This window comes from Manis javanica, chromosome 4 (genome assembly GCF_040802235.1).
Source record: "Manis javanica isolate MJ-LG chromosome 4, MJ_LKY, whole genome shotgun sequence".
NCBI lineage: Eukaryota > Metazoa > Chordata > Mammalia > Pholidota > Manidae > Manis > Manis javanica.
In genome coordinates, this window is record NC_133159.1 from 155,397,425 (window position 1) to 155,418,975 (window position 21,551).

Genomic DNA, 21,551 nt, shown 5'->3' on the forward strand with positions numbered 1-21,551 from the left:
TTGAATTAGAAGAACCAAAATGAAATCATTTTAAAATACACATATATTTCCTAACTCAATTAAAAAACCCTAGAAATTATGGAAAAGAGATGGTTTCCCATACACAAATGAACAAGCAAGTAGTCAATATAATCACTGATTCTATTTGGGTGGTGGGATTACAAGCTTTTTCCAAATTTTTTAGTACTTACTGTATTTCCTCTTCCCCTAAATACTAAAATTTAACCGTTTCTTCCAACAGCAATGTTGTTACTACTTCAAAACGGAAATCTCACTACCTGAAAAGTTGTTACACCTGAAGACTGACAGAATCAAAAATGGTTATGAATACTACTTGGTACATCATATGACAAAGGACACTTACTCTTCCTTAAGTCTCTTTAGAAGCTCATCTTTTGAAAGCTTATTTTCGCTGTTATTTTTCATCATATCTTTCCGAAACCGACTGTTCACCATGTCAATCCTACAAAAAAAAGAACAACATGCTTAAATGACTTTTGAAGAATCAACCTAAATAGTTCATGTTTGTAGTACTTTGAGAACACATTCAACCGAACACTATAGGTCAAGCTCTGTAAGATGTGCAATACCTCATATGCATTTTCTCCATTTTCCCCAAAACAAAAAGGCTCCAGTGTGTATTTCAGAGTCAATATTTACCCTTTAAAGGGTTAACACTTCAAATTCATAATTACTTATCGCAACACAGCTTATGTCCTTCACCAAAACAAATTCCAGATAAATAAGAATTAAATATGTAAAAACTAAACCTTAAAATGCTATGAAGGGAGGGAGGAACAACCTAAGACAGGCACAGTCGCAGGGGGGCCATCAGGTGAGAATTTGGGGATCAACAGAGGTGAGGCTCAGAACCTCACCCCCCCTGCTTTGAGAGAAATCTTCTGCATCCGTGGATGTCTTGCTGCCCTTGTCTAGCCTGGATTAATACTTAGTCCATAGGCACACACCTGATCATCTGATCATCTACATTTGCCTTCTTACAGCACTAAACTATGTTTTCTACCTTTATCTTGCATCTACCTACCACTTCAGCATTTTATTAAAAATAAAAATAATAATAATAATAGGAGAAATGTGGGATCAACATATAAATCAAGTACAAAAATCAAATGAATATTCATATTTGACCTGATGGTTTATAGGTCATATTGCATGATCAAAACCGAAAGTTTCTGTGATGAATGCCCTTGTACTGTTCACCATGTAAGAATTTATTCACTCTGTAAGAATTCGTTCACCATGTAAGAACTTGTTCGTTATGCTTCAGAAGATTGGAGACTGACGAGAATTAGGCTTGAGATGGATTAATGATTGTACATTGAGCATTGAGCCCCCTATACTGAATTTTATTGTTGTTAACAACCATTTGATCAATAAATATGAGAGATGCCCTCTCAAAAAAAAAAAAAAAAAAAGTCCAGTGTAAATAGATACGCAATAAAAAGTGAATTTTTACTTCAAAAAAAAAAAAAAAAATGCTATGAAGGGTAAATACAGCAAACATTTGTCTCTCTCTATTGAACTTTTTAAATATTAAAAACAACAGGAAAAAATAAGACTTATAGAAATAACTACATAAAATTTTAAATATTCTGTGTGCCAAACAACATTTTAAAAACAAAAAAAAAAGCCAACAAAACTGGGAGAACATCTCCAATAATTCTGACAAAGGTTTGAAATTCACAATTCATAAGGAGCTGATATACTATCATTAAGAAACAGTCTCAAGGAAATCTTGCCATTTGCTACAATACAGATGGACCTTGAGGGCATTATGCTAAGTGAAGTAGTCGGACACACAAGAAAAATACTGTATGATCTCACTTTTATATGTGGAATGTTTAAAAAAGTAGAATACACAGAAGCAGAGAGGAGAATAGTGGTTATCAGCAGCAGGAAGGTAGGGGAAATGGAGGTGATGTTGGTCAAAGAATACGAAGCTCAGTTATGTAGAGATGAGTAAATCTAGAGAGCTAATAAGACTATACTGAAAACCAGAAAGTTGCTAATAGAGTAGATTTCAGGTGCTTTTACCACAAACAAAAACAGTAGCTATGTGAAGAGATGAGTATGTTAACTGGCTTGACTGTACTAATCATTTTGCTATGTACAGTAAAACACATGTTATGCACCTTAAATATTTACAGTTTTTATTATAAAAACTAAAAATAATTTCCAGTAGACAAGGACAGAATAGAGATTATGTCTAACAAATGCCGATGATTAAGAACAAAAATGTTTTTGCAACACAAATTGACCAACTATATCCCACACATTAAACTGTCAGTCTGAAAAAAAGATTAATAATTGCTTATAAGAATAGAGTGAGGAGGGAGCCAAGATGGCGGCGTGAGTAGAGCAGTGGAAATCTCCTCCCAAAAACACATAGAGCTATGAAAATATAACAAAGAAAAATCTTCCTAAAATAGAGACCACAGGACACAGGACAACATCCAGACCACATCCACACCTGCAAGAACCCAGCGCCTTGTGAAGGGGGTAAGATACAAGCCCCGGCCCGGCGGGACCCGAGCGCCCCTCCCCCCGGCTGGTAGAGAGAAACCGGAGCGGTTTTTTTTTTTTTTTTTTGCGAGCGCTTTTTGGAAGCCTTAGAGGGACGGGCCCCCGTTGCTGGGGAGGCAGGGTGGCGGGACCGGTGAGGAGGTGCCTGGGAACGGCGCCGGAGGACAAAGAATATCCTGCGTTTCTCCCTGCGAGACCTGGGGGCGGGTGCCTGAGACCGGTGCCTGAGGACGGAGGAGGTCGCGCGTTTTTCCCCCTTTTTTTTTTCTCTTTTTGGCGAGCGCTTTTTGGAAGCCTTGAAGGGACGGGGACCCGTGCTAGGGAGGCACGGTGGCGGGACTGGTGAGCGGGTGGCTGGGACCGGCGCCTGAGGACAAAGAATATCCCCCGTTTTTCCCTGCGGGACCGGTGGGCAGGTGCCTGAGACCGACACTTGAGGACAGAGGAAATCGCGCGTTTTTCCCCTTTTTTTTTTCTCTTTTCTGCGAGTGCTTTTTGGAAGCCTAAAAGGGACAGGGACCCCGGTGCTAGGGAGGCAGGGCGGCGGGACTGGTGAGCGGGTGCCTGGGACCGGCACCTGAGGACAAAGAATATCCCGCATTTTTCCCTGTGGGACCGGTGGGTGGGTGCCTGAGACCAGCACCTGAGGACGGAAGAAATCGCGCGTTTTTCCCCTTTTTTTTCTCTCTTTTTGCCGAGTGCTTTTTGGAAGCCTTGAAGGGACAGGGACCCCGGTGCTAGGGAGGCAGGGCGGCGGGACTGGTGAGCGGGTGCGTGGGACCAGTGCCTGAGGACAAAGAATATTGAGCGTTCCTTTGTGCGGGACCGGTGGGTGGGTGCTTTTTGGAAGCCTTGAAAGGACAGGGACCCTGGTGCTAGGGAGACAGGGCAGCAGGACCAGTGAGCGGGTGCCTGGGACCGGCACCTGAGGACAAAAAAAAAAAAAAAAAAAAAAATCGCTTGTTTTTTCCTTTTTTTTTTCTCTTTCTTTCTGTTCCCTCTCTCATTGTTGCTGTTGTTGTTTTGGTTTGGAGAGTGCTTTTTGGAAATCTTAAAGGGGCAGGACAGGTCACTTAGACCAGAAGCAGGGAATCTGGGGATCTCTGGGCACTCTAACCCCCTGGGCAGCAGGGAGCACAGAGGCCCCTTACGGAGATAAATAGTCTCCTGGCTGCTCCCCCTCCAACGGGGCTCCACCATTTTGGAGGAACAGCCCCAGCCAGGCCAAGCCCACAGCAACAGCAGAAATAAACCCCAAAGCAACTGGGCAGGAAGCAGAAGCCCTGTCTGCGCACAGCTGCCCAGCACAAGCCACTAGAGGTCGCTATTCTCCCAGGAAAAGGCTACAAACCAACAAGAAGGGAAGCTCTTCCAGCGGTCACTTGTACCAGCTCTGCAGACTATCTCTATCACCATGAAAAGGCAAAACTACAGGCAGACAAAGATCACAGAGATAACACCTGAGAAGGAGACAGACCTAACTAGTCCTCCTGAAAAAGAATTCAAAATAAAAATCATGAACATGCTGACAGAGATGCAGAAAAAAATGCAAGAGCAATGGGATGAGATGCAGAGAAAAATGCAGGAGCAGTGGGATGAGATGCAGAGAAAAATGCAAGAGCAGTGGGATGAAGTCCGGAAGGAGATCACAGATGTCAGGAAAGAGATCACAGAAGTGAAACAATCCCTGGAAGGATTTATAAGCAGAATGGATAAGATGCAAGAGGCCATTGAAGGAATAGAAGCCAGAGAACAGGAACGTATAGAAGCTGACATAGAGAGAGATGAAAGGATCTCCAGGAATGAAACAACACTAAGAGAAATATGTGACCAATACAAAAGGAAAAACATTCGTATTATAGGGATACCAGAAGAGGAAGAAAGAGGAAAAGGGATAGAAAGTGTCTTTGAAGAAATAATTGCTGAAAACTTCCCCAAACTGGGGGAGGAAATAATCGAACAGACCATGGAATTATACAGAACCCCCAACAGAAAGGATCCAAGGAGGACAACACCAAGACACATAATAATTAAAATGGCAAGGATCAAGGACAAGGAAAGAGTTTTAAAGGCAGCTAGAGAGAAAAAGGTCACCTATAAAGGAAAACCAATCAGGCTAACATCAGACTTCTCAACAGAAACCCTACAGGCCAGAAGAGAATGGCATGATATACTTAATGCAATGAAACAGAAGGGCCTTGAACCAAGGATACTGTATCCAGCACGACTATCATTTAAATATGATGGTGGGATCAAACAATTCCCAGACAAGCAAAAGCTGAGGGAATTTGCTTCCCACAAACCACCTCTACAGGGCATCCTACAGGGACTGCTCTAGATGGGAGCACCCCTAAAAAGAGCACAGAACAAAACACACAACATATGAAGAATGGAGGAGGAGGAATAAGAAGGGAGAGAAGAAAAGACTCTCCAGACAGTGTATATAACAGCTCAATAAGCGAGCTAAGTTAGGCAGTAAGATACTAAAGAAGCTAACCTTGAACCTTTGGTAACCACGAATCTAAAGCCTGCAATGGCAATAAGTACATATCTTTCAATAGTCACCCTAAATGTAAATGGACTTAATGCACCAATCAAAAGACATAGAGTAATAGAATGGATAAAAAAGCAAGACCCATCTATATGCTGCTTACAAGAAACTCACCTTAAACCCAAAGATAAGCATAGACTAAAAGTCAAGGGATGGAAAAACATATTTCAGGCAAACAACAGTGAGAAGAAAGCAGGGGTTGCAGTACTAATATCAGACAAAATAGACTTCAAAACAAAGAAAGTAACAAGAGATAAAGAAGGCCACTACATAATGATAAAGGGCTTAGTCCAACAAGAGGATATAACCATTCTAAATATATATGCACCCAATACAGGAGCACCAGCATATGTGAAGCAAATACTAACAGAACTAAAGAGGGAAATAGACTGCAATGCATTCATTGTAGGAGACTTCAACACACCACTCACCCCAAAGGATAGATCCACCGGGCAGAAAATAAGTAAAGACACACAGGCACTGAACAACACACTAGAACAGATGGACCTAATAGACATCTATAGAACTTTACATCCAAAAGCAACAGGATATACATTCTTCTCAAGTGCACATGGAACATTCTCCAGAATAGACCACATACTAGCTCACAAAAAGAGCCTCAGTAAATTCCACAATATTGAAATTCTACCAACCAATTTTTCAGACCACAAAGGTATGAAAGTAGAAATAAATTCTACAAAGAAAACAAAAAGGCTCACAAACACATGGAGGCTTAACAACATGCTACTAAATAATCAATGGATCAATGAACAAATCAAAATAGAGATCAAGGAATATATAGAAACAAATGACAACAACAACACTAAGCCCCAACTTCTGTGGGATGCAGCGAAAGCAGTCTTAAGAGGAAAGTATATAGCAATCCAGGCACACTTGAAGAAGGAAGAACAATCCCAAATGAATAGTCTAACATCACAATTATTAAAACTGGAAAAAGAAGAACAAATGAGGCCTAAAGTCAGCAGAAGGAGGGACATAATAAAGATCAGAGAAGAAATAAACAAAATTGAGAAGAATAAAACAATAGCAAAAATCAACGAAACCAAGAGCTGGTTCTTTGAGAAAATAAACAAAATAGATAAGCCTCTAGCCCAACTTATTAAGAGAAAAAGAGAGTCAACACAAATCAACATAATCAGAAATGAGAATGGAAAAATCACGACAGACTCCACAGAAATACAAAGAATTATTAAAGACTACTATGAAAACCTATATGCCAACAAGCTGGAAAACCTAGAAGAAATGGACAACTTCCTAGAAAAATACAACCTCCCAAGACTGACCAAGGAAGAAACACAAAAGTTAAACAAACCAATTACAAGCAAAGAAATTGAAACAGTAATCAAAAAACTACCCAAGAACAAAACCCCGGGGCCGGACGGATTTACCTCGGAATTTTATCAGACACACAGAGAAGACATAATACCCATTCTCCTTAAAGTGTTCCACAAAATAGAAGAAGAGGGAATACTCCCAAACTCATTCTATGAAGCCAACATCACCCTAATACCAAAACCAGGCAAAGACCCCACCAAAAAAGAAAATTACAGACCAATATCCCTGATGAACGTAGATGCAAAAATACTCAATAAAATATTAGCAAACAGAATTCAACAGTATATCAAAAGGATCATACACCATGACCAAGTGGGGTTCATCCCAGGGATGCAAGGATGGTACAACATTCGAAAATCCATCAACATCATCCACCACATCAACAAAAAGAAAGACAAAAACCACATGATCATCTCCATAGATGCTGAAAAAGCATTTGACAAAATTCAACATCCATTCATGATAAAAACTCTCAGCAAAATGGGAATAGAGGGCAAGTACCTCAACATAATAAAGGCCATATATGATAAACCCACAGCCAGCATTATACTGAACAGCGAGAAGCTGAAAGCATTTCCACTGAGATCGGGAACCAGACAGGGATGCCCACTCTCCCCACTGTTATTTAACATAGTACTGGAGGTCCTAGCCACGGCAATCAGACAAAACAAAGAAATACAAGGAATCCAGATTGGTAAAGAAGAAGTTAAACTGTCACTATTTGCAGATGATATGATACTGTACATAAAAAACCCTAAAGACTCCACTCCAAAACTACTAGAACTGATATCGGAATACAGCAAAGTTGCAGGATACAAAATCAACACACAGAAATCTGTAGCTTTCCTATACACTAACAACGAATCAATAGAAAGAGAAATCAGGAAAACAATTCCATTCACCATTGCATCAAAAAGAATAAAATACCTAGGAATAAACCTAACCAAGGAAGTGAAAGACTTATACTCTGAAAACTACAAGTCACTCTTAAGAGAAATTAAAGGGGACACTAATAAATGGAAACTCATCCCATGCTCATGGCTAGGAAGAATTAATATCGTCAAAATGGCCATCCTGCCGAAAGCAATATACAAATTTGATGCAATCCCTCTCAAATTACCAGCAACATTCTTCAATGAATTGGAACAAATAATTCAAAAATTCATATGGAAACACCAAAGACCCCGAATAGCCAAAGCAATCCTGAAAAAGAAGAATAAAGTAGGGGGGATCTCACTCCCCAACTTCAAGCTCTACTACAAAGCCATAGTAATCAAGACAATTTGGTACTGGCACAAGAACAGAGCCACAGACCAGTGGAACAGATTAGAGACCCCAGAAATTAACCCAAACATATATGGTCAATTAATATTTGATAAAGGAGCCATGGACATACAATGGCAAAATGACAGTCTCTTCAACAGATGGTGCTGGCAAAACTGGACAGCTACATGTAGGAGAATGAAACTGGACCATTGTCTAACCCCATATACAAAGGTAAACTCAAAATGGATCAAAGACCTGAATGTAAGTCACGAAACCATTAAACTCTTGGAAAAAAACATAGGCAAAAACCTCTTAGACATAAACATGAGTGATCTCTTCTTGAACGTATCTCCCCGGGCAAGGAAAACAACAGCAAAAATGAGCAAGTGGGACTACATTAAGCTGAAAAGCTTCTGTACAGCGAAAGACACCATCAATAGAACAAAAAGGAACCCTACAGTATGGGAGAATATATTTGAAAATGACAGATCTGATAAAGGCTTGACGTCCAGAATATATAAAGAGCTCACACGCCTCAACAAACAAAAAACAAATAACCCAATTAAAAAATGGGCAGAGGAACTGAACAGACAGTTCTCCAAAAAAGAAATACAGATGGCCAAGAGACACATGAAAAGATGCTCCACATCGCTAATTATCAGAGAAATGCAAATTAAAACTACAATGAGGTATCACCTCACACCAGTAAGGATAGCTGCCATCCAAAAGACAAACAACAACAAATGTTGGCGAGGCTGTGGAGAAAGGGGAACCCTCCTACACTGCTGGTGGGAATGTAAATTAGTTCAACCATTGTGGAAAGCAGTATGGAGGTGCATCAAAATGCTCAAAACAGACCTACCATTTGACCCAGGAATTCCACTCCTAGGAATTTACCCTAAGAACGCAGCAATCAAGTTTGAGAAAGACAGATGCACTCCTATGTTTATCGCAGCACTATTTACAATAGCCAAGAATTGGAAGCAACCTAAATGTCCATCTGTAGATGAATGGATAAAGAAGATGTGGTACATATACACAATGGAATACTACTCAGCCATAAGAAGTGGAAAAATCCAACCATTTGCAGCAACATGGATGGAGCTGGAGAGTATTATGCTCAGTGAAATAAGCCAAGCGGAGAAAGAGAAATACCAAATGATTTCACTCATCTGAGGAGTATAGGAACAAAGGAAAAACTGAAGGAACAAAACAGCAGCAGAATTACAGAACCCAAAAATGGACTAACAGGTACCAAAGGGAAAGGAACTGGGGAGGATGGGTGGGCAGGGAGGGATAAGGGGGGGGAAGAAGAAGGGGGGTATTAAGATTAGCATGCATGGGGGGGAGGGAGAAAGGGGAGGGTGGGCTGCACAACACAGAGAGGACAAGTAGTGACTCTACCACATTTTGCTAAGCTGATGGACAGTAACCGTAATGTGGTTGTTAGGGGGGACCTGATATAGGGGAGAGCATAGTAAACATAGTATTCTTCAGGTAAGTGTAGATTAAAAATTTAAAAAAAAAAAAAGAAAGAAAGAAAGAAAAGGGGGATTACTCCTTAACAGGATAAAACTATTGGTAAATCAAAGATCAACGCATGCTTTAAATATCCTTAATGTTGATCACTTAAAGGGTGTCAGATGATCAGCTATGGAGGTACTCTTTTCTGATAATATTCCTTTCTCTTAATTAAAAAAAAAAAAAAAAAAGCAGTTACTGTGTGCTGACCTCCAATGAGTTCTGCACAGTGGTATAGAGGGCATGTCAAAGTGTGGGCAAAGGGTCTGTTTGTTTCTACGCAGAAGATCAAGGCCTAGCTTGGATACCCAGAAAATGAACTAAGATACGATATGAGGAGGAGCTTCCGGCATCAGCACTCTCTGGAGGACTCGTGCCGGGGGATGATCATCAAAAAAGCCTCCACAGGGATCCGGACGATGCTGCGGTTGTGGCTGCATCCAGCCCACCGTCTCCTGGACTTGCCATAAGAAGGAGGAGGGAGATGTCTAGGCTGGCATGTGCATACAGTGAGACAACGAATTTGACCGGATCTGTACTGTTGGAACTCAACCAGGAGTTGGGAGGGGTGCAAGTTGTAGCACCCCAAAATCTCATGACTATAGACTATCTATGGTTAAAAGAACATATGGGATGTGAACAGATCCCAGAAATGGGCTGCTTTAATTTGTCTGATGGTTCAAGTACAGTTGGAAAATATCCATCATATCATAGATAAATTTTCACAAATGCCTAGGGTGCCTAAATGGTTTTCTTGGCTTCACTGGAGATGGCTGGTAATTATAGATTTGCTTTGTTTATGTCACCATATTCCTATTATGTTAATATGTGTGTGCAAATTAGTTAGTAGTTTAAAACCTATACATACTTAAGGTACAATACAAGAAGATATGTCAAAGAAATAATCAATCCTCCCAAGTTTCCTTCATATGCTACATCTATAGCTTTTCTTCTTCCTTCCTAATTACAAACTTTAAATAGAATTCGTGCCTCATATCGAATTTACCGAGTATCATAATTCCTCCAGGTGGTAAAGATACCTCGAGACAAGTGCTGGGCATAGAAGCCACAGGGCATAAATCTGCAAAGAAGTAAAAAGCTAACCTTTGCAAACAATAAGGCTTCTCTCTCACTTACCAACTTTACATTTCCCTGTATGGCCCCGGAAGATGACTGGTTAGCCAGAGACGGGTAAGATTCCTCAAGGGAGGAACAACCTAAGACAGGCACAGTCGCAGGGGGGCCATCAGGTGAGAATTTGGGGATCAACAGAGGTGAGGCTCAGAACCTCATCCCCCCTGCTTTGAGAGAAATCTTCTGCATCCGTGGATGTCTTGCTGCCCTTGTCTAGCCTGGATTAATACTTAGTCCATAGGCACACACCTGATCATCTGATCATCTACATTTGCCTTCTTACAGCACTAAACTATGTTTTCTACCTTTATCTTGCATCTACCTACCACTTCAGCATTTTATTAAAAATAAAAATAATAATAATAATAGGAGAAATGTGGGATGAACATATAAATCAAGTACAAAAATCAAATGAATATTCATATTTGACCTGATGGTTTATAGGTCATATTGCATGATCAAAACCGAAAGTTTCTGTGATGACTGCCCTTGTACTGTTCACCATGTAAGAATTTATTCACTCTGTAAGAATTCGTTCACCATGTAAGAACTTGTTCGTTATGCTTCAGAAGATTGGAGACTGACGAGAATTAGGCTTGAGATGGATTAATGATTGTACATTGAGCATTGACCCCCCTATACTGAATTTTATTGTTGTTAACAACCATTTGATCAATAAATATGAGAGATGCCCTCTCAAAAAAAAAAAAAAAAAAAAAAAAAAAATCTTCAATTGAAAAGGAAAAAAAAAAAAAAGAATAGAGTGAAATTAGTATCTTTCAATGAGAAGAGAAACTGGTAAACCTCATGGTCAGTCAGGCAATATTAATATTTATCAGGAACCTTACACATGTCTGTGCTCTTTGATTAAGTAATTCTACCTCAAAAAAATCTTTCTTACAGAAATAATTAGAAAAACAGAAAAAAAGTTTACATACAATGTTTATCTCAACATGAATTTATTAAACAGAAAAATAGGAAAATCTGTCCAGGAGTGATGTAAATTATAGTCAAGTCATATAATGGACTATGATATGTCCATTTAAAAATGTTTATAAAGGCTTTTTAGTGTGGAGAAATGCTTGCTATACAGTACCATACCTATTAAGTACATATTGTGTGGGTTAATTTCTTTTTTAGACTTTTCTGTTTAAGACATTGTGCTAAGAGTTCTACATACACTATTTCATTCAATCTCAAAAGCCTTCTGCTACAGTTATTATCTCTGTTCAAACTAGAAAAGGTAGGTTCCAAACTTGGCCCTGGTTGGTTAGGAACTGCCTAAATTCGGAGGCAAACCCAGGTCTAACCCCAAACCCTGTGCTCTCCTTGCTACTCTAAACAGCAAAGAAGAGAAGAGAGACGGAGGGACATACGTTAACAGTGGTTCTCCCTCGGCACTGGGATTATAAATGACCTTTTCTTTACTTACCAGAATTTTTCAAATCACCGCATAATCTCATATTCATAAAAACAGCTTTTTTAAAACCTACAAATAACTTTTAAGTTATCCAGAGGAATTCTGGAAGAAAAAGTAGGCAACTTACATTTCCTCATCTTCATCTTCTTCATCCACCCAAACTGGCTTCTTTTGAGGTAGAAAATTATTTTCTGCTTCCTTCCCCACTTCTGAGTCACCTGAGTCATCCTGTCCTAGGACCTAAAGAAGACAAAACGCCCTCAAGCACTGAGTTCTTCATAACCCGAGGGGGCAGGCACACACCACCTTTGCCCTTAGAAGGCTTGTAGAAAGCTTTGTTTTTAGGCCCTCTGGTGCCACCACAGCAAATGCTGGAAGCGGAATAGAAAATGAAGAGACTAGAGAAGGATACCACAAACTGGACACATGAGGTAAGACGGAAGTCAAGGTCAGAAAACCAACACGCTGAAAGGAAAAAACCAAGTAAGACAAGCAACAAAAGCTAAGTTAACAGATGAAAAAAGAGGCAGGAAAAATCCCCAACTACAGAAATTAAGGGACCAGAGGCAGGCTAGCATCAAAGATAAAATAACAGGATTGACTCTATGAGAGTCATTAATTCATATTTCATATTCTTAGACATATTTCTTCTCCATTTTCACAACCATTCTTCGTCCCCACCTCCTTCAGAAACTTTGTACTATACTATCAAATCTACACCTAGGCCACAGAATACCCCTAAAGTGAGCTTGAGCTTTCCCAAACTACATAACAGATATGGCCAAATGACTTCTACTCGATCTGTTATCAGCAGATGATCCTACAAAACCAACAAATCCCACTTCAGATTGCTCCTTTTCCTGACGATGAAACGAACACAATTCAGCATTTTTCCAGTAGCAGTTCTCTATCTGCCCAATAGAAAGCTGCACCTTCTCCTGTAAGCACCCAAAGGAGATTCTGGCAATCATTTAATACTTGCTGGTCCGCATTCGTTTACCAAACTAAGTAATTCTAAGTGAGGCTTTACTTGGCCGCCCTATGTAAAATGCACAGACTCCTCTACACACACTTATCTTCCCTTTCCCCGATTCTTTTCTCTCTTCAGCGCTTGTCCCTAACATATTTGAATTTTACTCATCTCCTGCATCGTCTGCCTGTGCCACTATTACATACACAAAAAAGAAGGGACTTAACGCCAGTTTTTGTCCACTGCTGTGTCAGTTTTGTTCTGGGCCTCCCTACTGTGAGTACAGGTATAGGATAAAAGGAATGGTTTAAAGTATGCAAAAATTATAATCACGGAAAGTTTACAATGCCAGGAAAAGTACCTGGCAACCAATTAGCTCACAAATGATCTGTTGAGCAGATGAATACAGGATCATTCTCAAAAGCTGGCAAATCCATCATTGGGGAAGATTGTTAAAACGCAGATTTCCAGGCCCGTGCCCACGAATTCTGATTGCACTGATTTAGTGCAACTCCTGAAATTACGGCAAAGTACTGAGGCGGGTGATCGGATGGCCACAAGGGAACAAACAGTGAATTCGGGTAGCGGATAGTCGGGCTGAGCCACGAAAGACCCACACGACCACAGTTCGTTAAATTGCACGCGTGAGCGCCCGCTGGTCACCAGGCGCTGGGGCCACACCGGGGCGGAGGCTTTGGGTCCGGCACCCCTCGGCGCCCGCGTTCTCCGGCTCCCCCCCACCTGAGCGGCCCCCGCGCCGCAGGTCGCCCAGGCTCCGCCCACGGAGGCTCGCCGCCCACCACGCGCCCCGCCCGAGCGCTCCCGGCCTGCGCGCCGTGGCCTCACTCACCCGCGGGCCCCGCAGACGCCGCAGCAGCGCATCGTCGTCCTCCTCCACGTCGCCGAAGACCAGCTCCTCCAGGCACCGCTCCACGGCCGGCTTGTCCTCCTCCACCGTCAGGCGGTTCCGCTGCCGGAGCCGCCTCTCCTCCGCCGCCGAGACTGCGATTGCAGTGGCTGCTGCGCTCGGCCGAGCCGGCGACTTCCGCTGGGATGAAGGAGCAGCTTTTCGGGGCGGCCCGCCCGGCCCAACTCCGGCTCTCCGGTCCGGCCTCATTCGGGCCCTCCGGTCCGGCTTCGCTCCGGTTCTCCGGCCGGGTCTCGCTCGGCTCCTCCGTTCCGGCGGCATCGTTGGGCTGGGGAAGAAACGCAAGCGCTCACGTGGAACCTCACTGCGCGTGCGTCGAGGGACCTGGTTTTCCGCCGCCGCCAAGGCCCGGGGGGACCCGAAAGAGCCTGCGCGGCCTGCTAGCACGTGATCAACACTCTGCCCTACGTAACGCCCACACGCTTCACGTGCCCCTCCCCTTACGGGAGTTCCTCCGGGAGAACCGATCTTCTGGGTGGAGGGGGAAGTGGCGTGACTCGAGTGGAAAATTTTTTTCAGCACGACTTCACAGCTGCAACTGACTGAAAGAAGCACAAGAGAACTACAGTATAAACTGAGATGAATGAATGAAACTTCTACTCTTTGTTGACTTTTTCACCACTCGACTTAAAACGAGTCCCAGCTGTCTTTTCCACCCCTTCGTCTTGGTACGGCCCTTGGAGTACGGAGCCTGCAGAGGGTCCCACGCTGGAAGAGAGAGAAGGGTATGTAGGGAAGTGGGCCAATCGGGGCGCGGGTCACGGCGCAGGCGCGCTGGGGAGGGAGGGCTATGCTAATGTTGTTGATATCCTGGGGCCACCCGAGTTAAAGGGGGGAAATCCGGGGGCTGTCGTAGCCGTCACAGCTCTGGGCCCAGCGGGGGCCCCCTGTAGTCGCCGTAGTCCCAGGGAGGGGCGCCTGCCCCCAGCTCGGGGAGGGGGCGTCGCGGGCCCGGGGAGCACGGACAAACCCTACCCATGAGGCCCTGATGGAAAACACAAAGGATCTGGTGAGAGCCGAGCGCGGCGGCCGCTTTGTGTGCCAGGTGGGGGGGGGGCCGCCCGCAGCTCCCCGACCCCAGGAACCCCTGCAGCTGCCTGGCCGCGCTCTCAGGCCTACTTCTCCATCCCACGCCCCCTCAACCTCCAGAGTCCCCTCCCCCTACCGGCCGTTAAACGATTCGGGGGGTTCCCCTCCCCCTGCCTCCTCAGCTCCGTACTCGTCGGGATTCTCTCTGCCTCCTCCAGTCTCTGGAAGAAAAATTTTAGAAGAAAGTTTTTCTTGGTGTCCCGCCCCTCCCTTAGCCCTTCAGCTCCGGCTCGGGGAAAAGGCTGGGTTTGAGACCCTTATTTATTTAGCCACTCAGGGTGGGAGAGTGGAGTCCTCACTTCCTCTAGTGGGGCATGGTTAGGGTGCGTTGCTGGGGAAGGCGTCTGTCCGCTTGAGCAGGAGCTGCAAGACATTTCGCACGTGGAGGTGGAAATATTGAAAGGGGGCGGGGTGGGCACGTGTGGGAGGGAGCGGTGGGAGTGGTGTTTTTTGGAAGCAGCCGCCCAGGCCGCTTGTTCAAAAGGGTTCGCAGTCGGTGGGCTTGTATGAACATTGAGTTCTCTTTTCTGAATAAGAATCCTACGTTTCAGAATCCGAAGAGACATTAGAGGTCACCCAAAGCAGCTGTCCTCTCTGCAGCCTCGCTGACAAGTGGTAGGTAGGTAGTCTGGTCTGTGCTTAAACCCCTGTCCTGAGCGCTCGCTGCTGCCCAGGAAAACCCGTTCTGTTTTTCAGTTCTAATTGTTTGCGTGGCCTTATTAGACCCTTGAGTCTTATTTATGTCCTTGCTAAGTTGCTCCCCTTTTTACTTCTCAAATTTTCTCTCACATCCTCTTCACCCACCCACTGCTCATTGGCCTATTATTTTGTGTGCCAGGAAAGAACAGCAGGGAAATGGAGGAAGGAGGGTTTCAGAGACAGTGAGAGCCCGCTGAAAACTTTGCTGGGTCATTTTCAAATGTGTCGGCCTCTGTCTGAGAATGGTTGATTTTTTTAATACAGAAGGCTTGGGAATTACAGTCTGGGGCTCTCATGACTGTTTTCTCTTTCAAATGCATCTTTTTGAAGTTAGAAATTTCAGCATTGTCTCTGTTCTTATCCTATCTCAAGGCACATTTGCCTGATGCTTAAATCATTTTCGTTAGGATACCTAAAATTGGCTCGTGGGCATACTACTGAAGGTGTTGGAAGCATCTCCTGGTGGATCGGAAGAGCTCTTCCCTCCTCCTCTTGACCTATGTGTTCCTTTCAAGCTGAGCTTCCTCCTCAGGGCCCCTCCTTCACAATGCTATCCTTCCTTTCTTAATTTCTTTCTTCCCTTCTTTTTTTCTTCCTCTTCAACTCACTCCTTCATGAGATTTTGAATTATTACAACACTTTTATTTTATTTGCTTAGAATTTGTGGCATGTTTCATGCTTGTTACATTAGTATGTGCCAGTATTTATCACTCAGTGGTTGAAGTAGTTCAGTTTCTGCTATTGTCATTTAGCATTTTTCTAACTTTCTCCTTTAACTGGTGAGCTGTGCTCTGCCTCTGAAAGTAGTTTGTGGGCATAAGAATCTTAAGGGTACATGTTTTCCTCTTCCGAAGATAGTGAGCGGGAGTCAAGACAACAGATAAAATGTAGAAGTAATGAATTTGGTCTAAAAGCTAGAAAATAAATTTCGTTTTAAACTTCCAGTCGCCTATGTAAAATATTAAAGCACATTTTTTTCTCTCCCCCTTTTACGGCTTAAGAGACTGTTGCTTTGCTCTATTGTGCTTTAGACTATATTTTTTTTGTTTGTTTACCTTAACAGCAGTGAGTGTTTAGAAAGAAAATAGCTGTCCTTTTTTGCACCACCTCCTCCTCTGAATAACAAGTAGCTTCTATTTATATAGAACCCTATGCTCAAGACTCTGGGTACCTTGCAAGTTATGGTGAAACTGTTTTCAAGTTTGTGTTGAAAAAAATTAATAGAGTTGTAGAATTTTGTCTTTAATTTTAATTACTACGGAGTTCCAGGTTATTTTCCTGCTTTTTTTTAATTGAAGTATAGTTGATACACAATATTATGCTGGTCTGGTGTACACATAGTAATTCAATAATTATATACATTACGAAATGCTCACCACCACGGTTAAGTGTAGTTACCATCCAAAGATAATACAGTATTGTTGAATATATCCCCTATGCAGTACTTTTCATCCCTGTGACTTATTTTATATCGGAAGTTTGTCTCTTTATCCTCATCATCTATTTTGCCCATCCCTCCAACTTCCCTCCCCTATGACAACCACCAGCCTCCTCTTTTTTTTTTTTTTTTTAAGGTGAACTGTGAGGACTTAAGCTGACTGACTTTAAAGACATTTGCATTCTAAACACACTAGACAGGAACAACTGGTTTAATTTCTAAAGAAGACATTACTGTATTTTTTATGGCTGGTTATGTGTTACCTGATTAGTGCCTAAATCTTCGTAGATGTTCAGAGCCTTCTAGTCCAGTCCCTCAGTTACACTGTAAATGAAAATAGAGCAATTTAAATTGTTTTAAAATGTAGCTAAGAGGTGAAAACAATGTATTAATCCTAAATACTAAGCCACAAGATTACTAAAAGCCAAGAGTATTCAGTGGTTCAAGTGGCCACATTTTAAAATTAAGTCACTATTATTTGTGCTGCTCCTTGTTTCTCAATTTTTCATGTTTAAAATGTTTGCTAAATAAGATTAAACCTTTTCACATTTATAATTTCTAAAGTAAGCCAGTTAAAATGTTTTGTTATTTTTGGATTATAAGTCCCCAAAAAAGGTAAAAACATCGCACATCACAGCAGAAGAGGAAGGATTTAAAATAGTTAAACTAAGATGTGCCTCCCAACACCAGGACATTCTGAACTGTCCAGAGCTACTTTTAATTTTATACAAAAAAATTGCAGATTGCTTTAGATTTATTTTTCATATTGAGGTACATAGAAAAAGTGCACAAATGTTAGTGTATAGCTTCATGAGTTTTTACATGTATATATTCATGTAACTGTCACCCAGATCAAGATATCAAATATTCTTACCCATTTTTTCCCTTCATCTTTTTCACCTATCAGATTCGTTTAGATCTAATCACGGTTTTTTTAATAAACCTTTTTTTTTAGGATTTTTTTCCACACAAATTTAGGATTCTCTTCTTGCTTTGCTGGAACTCACCAAAAAAGGTGGAAAGAAAATAATTCCCATTTGAATAAAGCCTGAATTTGGGGTGGAATGAAGTGATAGAGTAAGAGGGTCGCTGGCAGGCTAGGTTAGCATTTCAGTTTTGCCTCTAGGTAGCTTCATAGCACTTGCTGGACGAGATCCTGTGCCTTGGTTTTCTCATCCTCAACAGTTGAAGGGTTGGGCTAGGAGCAGCCTTACTCAATAGAACTTTCTGCAATGATCGAACTGTCCTATATATGTGCTGTCAAGTATGGTAGCAACTAGCCACATTTGACTATTGAACACTGAAAAGGTGTCTGGTATGACTAAGAGACCCAGTTTTTTCTTTTGACTTAATCCTTGTAAATTTAGCTCTGTACCTGCCATATTCGACATGGCGGATATTGAACAGTGTTTTCCAAGCTTAGCTAATTAATGGAATCATCTCTTGGGACTTATGTAAAAATACATAACCTCTCTTCTGGAGGTTACCATTAAGTCAGTGTGCAGTGGCGTCTAGGAATCAGTTTTTAATAAAGGCCCCAGAAAGTTTTATATCAGATTGGTTAGGGAAACACTGCATTAGATTTCTCAGCTCCCTCCGAGTTCTCGTTTTAGTCTAGATAACTTAAAGCTTAATGTGGCAGAAATGAGCTCTGGACAAAGTCAGCAAACTAGCCAGGCTATATAGCTCTACCACCTCCTAACCTGTGCTTTTAGGCCTGTTGCCTAACCTCTTTGAGCTTCTTTTCTATCTAAAATACGGCCTGAGCGTGAGCCCTGCCTCCCTCCTGAGGTTTCTGTAAACCTCCAAACAGATATGATGACCACTGTATAAGGAAATGATGTAAGCTGCTATAAACAAAATTTTAAATATTTAACTTTCTTCCCAGAAACACTTTCTTTTTCTCTTTTCACTGTACTAGCTAATTCCTACTTCTGTTTTTATAAAACTGGTTTTACACAGTACTCCTTACTTAATGGTTTCTTGTGCTCCCGGTTATTTGGCCATGGTTTGTAGTCTAGTTGTAAGACATGCATAGTAAATCTAATACTTTATGAATTTCTGGTGCCTAGCATGATGATTTGTCTATTTTGCTCAGTAAATTTTGGATAATACCATCTATTATACTTTTAGACTTCAAAATTTCAGTTAGCTAGTTTCAGATTATTCTATACATCAGAGAAATAATTCTCTTGTATACACATGTTTAACACTATTTTAATTATTTCATTAATACCCTTTAATTATTATTGTTCAGTAGTTATATTTTTTGAGCAACCAGCTCCAAATATATTTTTACAAGAGAAACACCAAAAGAATATCATCATTGTACACCAGTGTTTTTAGGTTTTATCAAATCAGCATGACACTGACTATCCTGTTTACTTTGTTCTTGATATATTAACATAAAAATAAATGATCTCCTTTAATTGCTCAAACTATCTTTGCACTCTAGTCGCAGCCTTAGTAGAAATTGTATTTGGGGTAAATTGATAGCTGGTAACGATTTTGAAGACCCTCTAGGCTACTGTTTCAGACTTAATTTTGACAAAGTCATCTTGTTTTTAATCAGCTTTTCAGGTTTCATACTTAAGGATTCATAGCTTGTTTCCGAAGAACTGAGAGCCCATTCATGTGAATTATTTTATTTTATCATACATCCTTCCTGTGTGGTAAGTAGTGTTTTTCTTATTTAGAAGAGAGGAAAGCTGAGACTTAAGTAATTAGTATATCCAGAGTCATAAGTGACAGAACCAGAACTTGAACCCAAAGTAGAAATTTGTTTCTCTCAAGAATAGCTTCTTTCTGCTCACTGTTGCTTTAAATCTTAGAATATGGCCATGTAGAATACTGTCCTATCTTATTATTCCCTAGGCACTTTTCAGTTTCTCTTATTTAAGTTATTTAGGTTATTACTGCTTTGTTTGCTCTTGACTGTCTCATTGACATGAACTTATTCTGTTTCACATTGAGCTTGTGAGAAACAAAAACCCAATAATCCCAAAGCCTCACCATTTATTTTCCTCCTAGTAGTAAGCGTAGAGCATTTCTGTTTAGGCCAGTGCATTATATCACTGTGCTAGACTGTGCTTTCCATCCTCTTGGTGGAATGAGGAAGAGACCTGTAAGAGCTAAATAGCCCTCTGGCCCCTACTGAATCCACCCTTCCTAGGGTATCTATTGATTGTTCTTTTGAATTTTGTGAGTTCATGCATACAACTTTGAAATTTTAGAAAACTTATGTTCCATGACTAAATATAAAGTATTGAAATTACCTGGGCCACTGCACCCTATTGGTTTGGATAATGGAGAATTCGTTAACTTTGGATGAGTTTATTTATATTGAAATTACGCTATTATTACTTGGTTGCATATTTATATGTGCTTGCACATAGATTCTCAAGTGTTTTCTGTAAAATTTCTCCTGGAAAAGTTTACACTTCTATTGGGACTTTTGGTTGATTATACAAATAAGTTAATGGTTATACCTTTGAATTCCTTTGTAGATTTTATAGGGAAAAAGGTTCATCAGTGTGATAATTACCATAGGAAAATGATATTCTGTGATTTGTGACTCAATAACTTTTGTAACTATAAAACCTTTTTTATTTTTCATTACAGAAATGTTACGTATTTTATGTCTAAAAAAATAAAATGAAAAATATAGAAAAGTTAAAATCATCCTCCCATCACATTCTCATCTCATGAATACCTTAGCTATTCCTTCTAGGGTCTTTCTAAATGCATATATAAACAAGGATTGTTACATCTGTCCTTGCATGTTCCAGTATATATTGTTGCTTTTAATACAAAATGAGTTATACTGTTCATATTTTACAATTTATTTTTTTCACCCAGTCTTTTGCCTATTCCTATCTTTCTCCCACTGATGTTTAGCCCCAGATTTACACTGATAGGTCATTGCTGCAAGACACATTCTTCCATATCGATTCTTGTGCCCTATAAGTATTTCTGAAGGACAGATTGCTGAGAGTGGAATTACCTGATCAAAAGGCATACTCGTTTGTTTTGTTTTGTTTTTATGAGTAATATCAAATTGCCTTCCAAAAGGATGGCATAAATTTGCCTTCCTGACAAGTGTATGTGAGTGCTCTTTCACACATATCATCAATCTCTCAATTTTTATCAGTTTAATGAATTTTTAAAAGATAGTTTATACTTAATAAAGATTAATCTTTATACAGCTAATATATACATTTGATAGCTCAATATTAAACAATGATGAGAGTACCCCCCAGAAAGGATCCCTTGGAGCAATCTTTTTCTCTTCATAATTCAGCTCTCATGAGACAACTACTTTTAATTCTTCTAACTTTTTCATCTAGTACCCATCTCCAAATTCTAAATATTAGGCTTACATAACTCAGTGTATAAATTTTAGATATTATCTTTTGGTTTTGTGAATGAGAAGTTAGTAAACATACCCAAATATTAGGTGAAGTCTCTCCACCTGCAGCCCTCCTATTACCTTATATTCAAGGCCTTAAATAGTCACCTAGCATGATTTTTCAGTTTTATTTTCAAGAGCAAAGTGTTCAGAAAGCAAATTACCTGAAACAGTTTTATTTGATCCTTGTTTTCTATGCTTACAGAAGTTAGCTAACAGAACCATAA

General features: G+C 40.9%; 2 protein-coding genes across 22 annotated transcripts in view; one reads left to right on the plus strand and one right to left on the minus strand.

Annotated features, from left to right (window-relative positions):
- The window catches only part of UTP18 (UTP18 small subunit processome component), a 49,936-nt gene extending 35,973 nt beyond the window's left edge, over positions 1 to 13,963 (minus strand). For both annotated transcript variants that reach the window (XM_073235425.1, XM_036998997.2), the window contains exons 1-3: positions 13,613 to 13,963; positions 11,920 to 12,032; positions 365 to 463 (exon numbers count right to left, since the gene is read on the minus strand). In XM_073235425.1, the coding sequence (XP_073091526.1) occupies positions 365 to 463; positions 11,920 to 12,032; positions 13,613 to 13,951 (551 nt within the window). In that variant the 5' untranslated portion in view covers positions 13,952 to 13,963. The remainder of the gene's footprint in view (positions 1 to 364; positions 464 to 11,919; positions 12,033 to 13,612) is intronic.
- Positions 13,964 to 14,274: 311 nt separating this feature from the next.
- MBTD1 (mbt domain containing 1) overlaps positions 14,275 to 21,551 on the plus strand; it is a 70,724-nt gene continuing 63,447 nt past the window's right edge. For 11 of the 20 annotated variants that reach the window (XR_005056190.2, XR_005056191.2, XM_017673312.3 and 8 more), the window contains exons 1-3: positions 14,436 to 14,699; positions 15,331 to 15,398; positions 19,489 to 19,588. The gene's annotated coding sequence lies outside the window, so the exon portion shown is untranslated. The other 9 variants (XM_017673297.3, XM_017673300.3, XM_073235423.1 and 6 more) reach the window with 6 other exon arrangements.